The 6,000-nt window shown below is 39.5% G+C and overlaps 1 protein-coding gene across 4 annotated transcripts in view; it reads left to right on the plus strand.

Moving 5' to 3' along the window:
• Window positions 1–5,707, plus strand: part of PECR (peroxisomal trans-2-enoyl-CoA reductase) — a 22,559-nt gene extending 16,852 nt beyond the window's left edge. For all 4 annotated transcript variants that reach the window (XM_081142363.1, XM_081142365.1, XM_081142364.1 and 1 more), the window contains 2 exons: window positions 2,887–2,998; window positions 5,439–5,707. In XM_081142363.1, coding sequence (XP_080998489.1) covers window positions 2,887–2,998; window positions 5,439–5,524 — 198 coding nt within the window. In that variant the 3' untranslated portion in view covers window positions 5,525–5,707. The remainder of the gene's footprint in view (window positions 1–2,886; window positions 2,999–5,438) is intronic.
• Window positions 5,708–6,000: the final 293 nt, after the last annotated feature.

Genomic DNA, 6,000 nt, shown 5'->3' on the forward strand with positions numbered 1-6,000 from the left:
AGGCCATGCGGACGTCATGGTACTGACATTCAAATCCAAGCTTATTTAAAACCCTCATGATATGATCTGAATGTAAATAGATAACTGAGCTAAAAGAAGTGTTGCCCACATAGGTAAAGTTCATGCAAATTGCTAACCTCTATTAGTGTTTATTGATTGGTAAAACTATGGTGAATGGCTTAGTACTTCAAGTCCATCCATCAAATGGATTCCATTAAAATGAAAGTTAAGAAGACTTCATCTGAAGATACTATAATAATGTCCAGTTAATTTGATAATTATCAAAATTTTATTGGTTCAGTTTACCTCCATGTTGAGCTCCATGTAAAAAGCAAAGCAGGCGTCATGAATAGTTACCTGTCTGCCGGAGCCCGCCAGCAGAGTCTAACGGTCCTGAGGAAGGGGTGAGGATGGAGAAAAGATAGACACAAAAAAGATGGGATCGGGAGGACTGCAGCTCGTAACTGCCGCAGCCCGGAGTTTATTTTCTCAACTCAATATATACAGGCACTGTTGATTGTGCTGAATAGCACCCCGCCCCGCATTTCTTCCCTTTGCCCGATACAAAGTAATTCCTCCAAGGCCCTACAAATGCTTTTTCAGAGTAAATACCCTGCCTCCTGCAGGAGCTCAGGCCTTGGAAAGTATCTTTATCTCGGCTTCTAATGGGAACTTTTGGGGAGGATTGAGTCCTTGGCTTGGTATGTGGCTTAACTATCCTTTAACCCTTCAGGCCGGGGCCAGCTTCCTAATTAGCCTTTCTAGAATTTAGTATTGCTTTGGTGCCTCAAGGACTGGGTCAGGGAGCAGGAGAGCACCTCTGCAGCTCACCCAGGCAGCTCCTCTGTGCCTGGGGCCACAGCAGCTCACCCACATCTCCCCGGGAGCAGGGGAGCACTTCTGCAGCTCACCCAGGCAGCTCCTCTGTGCCTAGGGCCACAACGGCTCCCCATACCTGTCTTTTACCGAGCAGGTAGCTTCCATTCGGTTTGGTATTATTGAATGGCGCCTACTCTGTAGGCGAAGACTGTATTAGGAGCTAGGCAATGCAACATCCCGTCATTTGGGGGGAAGAGATGCATAAAGATTCCTTCATTCTGTATATATTTATTAAGTACTTATTTTATGCAAAACACTGTCAGAGGATGGACTCACCACTCAATATTTGAAACAAAATTCAGTAAAAAGCCACATTTATTAGGTGGCACAGTCACTCTGAGCAGAGTTGACTGTGGGTCTCCTACTCTTTCTGGGGGGAAATATAGTTTCAGATATTTGGAGTCTTCCAAAGGTCATGGTTATTTGTGGGAGCGGGTTATCTTTTGACTGGATTTAGAAAGGAACTTAGTGGAGAGAGTCTTCCTAACTGGCTGACTTTCAGAATTGAGGAGCTTTCATTGGTTGGTTGACTATCAAAACATATTCTCAAGGGGAGTTGTCATTGATTGATTAAACAGGGTAAATAGAATCTGGTGATTAACTTGTTACCATGGCTCAGATCTCTCTACCCTCTCCCAAGAATGTGGGATCTTGTAAATGATTAATTCTAAAATAAATGTAAAAACAGAAATAATAATAATAGTCACATATTTAATTTTAAGCTTCCTAGTAGCCACATTAAGAAAAGTAAAAGGAAGTGAACTTAGTTTTAATAATATATTTTATTTAATCTATTTAAAACATCATTTTAACATATAATCTACATAAAAACTATTAATGAGGTATTTTACAGTCTTCTTTTCATATCAAGTCTTCAAAATCTGGTGTGTTTTACACTTATAGCCCATCTCAATTCAGACTAGCCATATGAAAAGTGTTTAGGTAGTGTCCTATGGCTAGTGGCCTCCATTACAAACAGTTCATTTCTATACTAGCTGCTGGGAGCACAAGGGTGGAGAGCAAGCTGTGCCTGCCCTCCAGGGTCTCAGGGTCTCCAGGAGGCCTAGCAGGTAAACAAACATGGCAACCATGCTAAGTACAGAATCAGAACTAGAGCGAGACAAGCTAGCCACAGGCACAAAATTTAAGAACGTACTCACTCTAAGGGTTGTGCAAGTGTAGGGTCCGCTGCAAAAATGAGCTACGCCCAAACTCCTCATTAGCTTCACCCAAGTCCCAGCCCTGCTTGGGAGCCTGAAAAGTGGTAGATTCTGGGGCCCCAACCCCAAAGCTTACATATCAGAAGCTCTCACCTAGGGTCTAGGAATCTGGAGTTGAATAAGCACCCCTAAGAATTCCAGCACGGGTGCTTAGGGTCACCGTTTGAGGAACCCAGCCTGTGCCAACAGCCTCACATGAGAGTTTCTTTACATACAGGGGAGTAATTTCTCTCTGTCTGGTTTTGGGAGTAGATGTTGCTGAACTCGTCAGTGAACTAGCTGAATTTCCAGGGGGTGCACTGGGATTCTGAAGTCCCTCCGGCAAAAGGCACCTGTAGACCGGATTGCTGGGCTTTTGGCCTGCAGGACCGTGGACTGAACAGACAAGCATGCCATGTTGTTGTTTCACAGGCACACTGACTTTCAGGGACACAAATATAAAAGGACATGGGGACGATGAGAAGAAGGGTTGTGTTAGGTGATGCAAGGAGTAGAAGGAACTGAGTTGTTTGAAATGGAAAAGAGCCCAAATTAAGCCCTGTGTTTACTTTGGCTTCCTCATGTTGTGTAGCTTATTTGACACCGTTAGATGCTCTGTCCTATCTTGCTGTGTTCACCCTAATCTTTTACCTGATTTTCATGATGCTCAAATAAAAAAAGGCAGTTGTCTATGTACTGTCAGATTATGGTACATGTAAACCTTAGAATTCACGTTTAGTCAGGAGTGGTAAGCAGGCAAAAATGAGACATGTCTTTCCTGTGTGCATATGTGTGTTTCTATTTCCAGATTTCCCCCTTGGTGTGCTTTCTGCTCTCCCCAGCAGCTTCCTTCATCACTGGACAGTTAGTGTGTGTGGATGGGGGCCAGTCTCTGTATAATCACATGTTTGACATACCAGGTGAGCAGTCAAGCAGTGAGTAGTCACTAACTTTATGCCTTTTCACGTTCACATTTTCAAAATGTCTTAAGTAGTTACTTAAGAGAGAAGAGTTTTCTCTTATAGCACATCAAAGTGTGTAAAATGTTTACATTCATGATACTATTTTTAAAGGAAATGTTCCTTGTGACAAAAATATCTAAATATCTTTATTTAAAGAACTTAGCTTTATATATATTTTTTAAAAGGGTTTTGTGTGTGTGTGTAAGTTGGTAGAATTTGAATCTTGAAAAATATTCTCAATATGAGTATATATGTATAAGGAGTGTAGAAAAAAAGGCAAGTAGTTGCCATATTTTTTTAGATTGAATTCCTCTTTGTTTTCCGGTAAGTGGCTTCTATATCTGAGCAGAACAATCAGACCTCTTAGGTGGAGAGGGGTTATGATACTATTTTACACTATCTTTGGGATATATATTGAATGAAACCATATGAATTTTTTGTATTCATTTTTGATGTACAAAACAGTAGTTTTATAAGGCTCAACTCAATGTAAATATTACACACAAATTGTGTGTGTGTGTGTGTGTGTGTGTGTATCTCGTGGCTAGCCCAGAGAACTTTGGGGTTGAAAGGGTCCTAAAAAACACCAGTCCAATACCCTAATTTTACAAATGACAAAGCAAACATATGGAAATTCAAAGGCACATCCAACCTCTTCTCTCGCAAAATATAGAAAAATATATAAAATTCAGATGTATTCAAATTGTTGCTCAGGATAGCTGATTAAGTGACTATTAGCAAATTAAAGTGTGGTTGATGTAATGCATGTGTCTTTGAATTTCATAGCAGGGACTCAGGTTCAACCTGCTCTTTCATGAGCTAACAGTCTAATCAAGGCTAAGGACCTTTGCATTAATAAATGATTAGTATGGAACTGTAATATCTAAATATCTTTATTTAAAGAACTTAGCTTTATATATATTTTTAAAAAGGGTTATTATTTTCCCCTCCCATATATATTTCTTTACTGGTAACATCAATGGTGATGGACATAAGATACTTTGATTTTAAGGATCTCAGTTGTAAACAGAAATGCCTACATGGTTATGCAGTGTTGTTTTCTGATAGTATTTAAAGTAGCAAGAGTGGGTGAGAATCTTTCTACTTCCCTCACCAGTAGAGCTGAATGAGTAGTATTTGTTAAGGTGAGTTGCACTGTTTTTCCTTTATAAAGACAAAGAAACTCCAGGTGGCTGCTTCTCCAGGCCTCCAGTGAAATTATTTTCTTTTGTAATTCTAACACTGTTTTTATCAGTACAAAAACATTTTTTAAAACATTTTTAAGGAAAGCAGCCACATCTATTTTTTATGAGTATACTCCCCTAAAATTATGAATATTCAGCCTTCCCTTGTAGTGTTTCTTTGATTGCCAGCCCTGGAGTGTGAATGCCTGCGATGGAAACCCAGCTATAGCCTCATTAGCTGTATGACCTTGGGAAAATTAATGTCTGTATGCCTCCATTTTCTTTTCTATCAAGTGGGTTCACTTATAGTATTGATTTTGTAAGCTGCTGGGAAGATCAAATTAGATCATACACATTTAAAGCCCTGGATCAGTTAGGATGCTTTCAGATGCAATTCAAACTGGCTTGAACCATAAAGAAATATGGTGCCTTGAATAACTGAAAGGCAGGTGGGACTTGACTCAGCAGCTCAGTGATCTCACCAAGGACATTTTTTCCTCTTAATTTTGTTTTTGCTTCTACGATGTTGGCTTTAAGACTAACTCTCCTGGTTGCAGGATGGCTGTGTGCCGCTCCTATAGCTATGCTTATTTGTTCGCATTCACCTGTACAGAGAGAGAGAGAGGGGAGGGGAATGACTTTTTTCCAACACTTCTAACAAAATTCTGAGATCTACTCTGCTTTGAACCAGTTTATGCAAATGACCATCCCAACCAATAACCACGGTCAGGGGAATGGAGTGCATTGATTGACTTAGATCAGTCAATCATCAGTCAGTGGTTTAAGTGAGGTCACTTCCCCAGAACCCCATGGAACTGTAAGTGCAAGCAGACTATTGGAAGGAGGAGATGAGGGACTGGATGCTGGGGAGGCAACTAGATGTGCCTGGTACAAAGTAAGCATGTTATTTTAAAATCATTATTATTAATGAAGTAGTATTTATTGAATGTCTACAGTATGCCAAGTGCTGTACATAGGGTGTCACATTTACTTCTCACAACTTTAAAAGATAAATGTGGTTATCCCCTTTGATACATGAGAAAACAGGCTCAGGATTTTCTCAAAACCTGTGCTATTTGTCCTAATAATTTCTTTTTTCTTTCAGAGAAAAGGGGTGAACCAGGGAAAATAACAACAGGGTTTGGTGGAAACTGGGAGGACTTATAAGGTTAATAGATTTGCAAGTGACATGAGGTTTTCCACTTACTTAACAGATCATGACAACTGGCCGGAGGGAAAAGGGGACCTTTCTGCTGTCAAAAAGATGAAGGAGGCTTTAAAGCTTAAAGCCAGTCTCTAAATGAAGGAAAGAAGGAGGTGTCTTTTGTCCCCAAATGCCTTAACATCTAAAGAATGTACTTCTGTACTTCATAGGAGCTTATAATATGTATGGAAAAATTACTTTGTGCTTTTTTAATGTTTCCAATTTTGTCTGTGCAAAAGCTATTCCTGAAATAAATGCATTTTTAAGTCCCAACCAATACCTTTTAGCATGTAGTTTTAAAAGAAATTTTAAGAATGGAAATTATGAGTATACTTTTTAATTCTAAGAAAGGTGTTTGAAAAGTGATATGATTTCTAATTAATAATAGAGGTATCATGATCTCTCAAAAGGTCTAATTGTAATGGTAGGCAATAAATCTATATTGTGGCACCATTACGATTCTGACAACTGGAGTTATACAGTCACTCATTTTACCTGGCAAGTACTTTTGGATCAATAAAGCTTCATGGTAATTATCGACATGTGGTTTGTTTTGTTCATTAGGTTGGATT

This window comes from Miniopterus schreibersii (genome assembly GCF_964146895.1).
Source record: "Miniopterus schreibersii genome assembly, chromosome: 7".
NCBI lineage: Eukaryota > Metazoa > Chordata > Mammalia > Chiroptera > Miniopteridae > Miniopterus > Miniopterus schreibersii.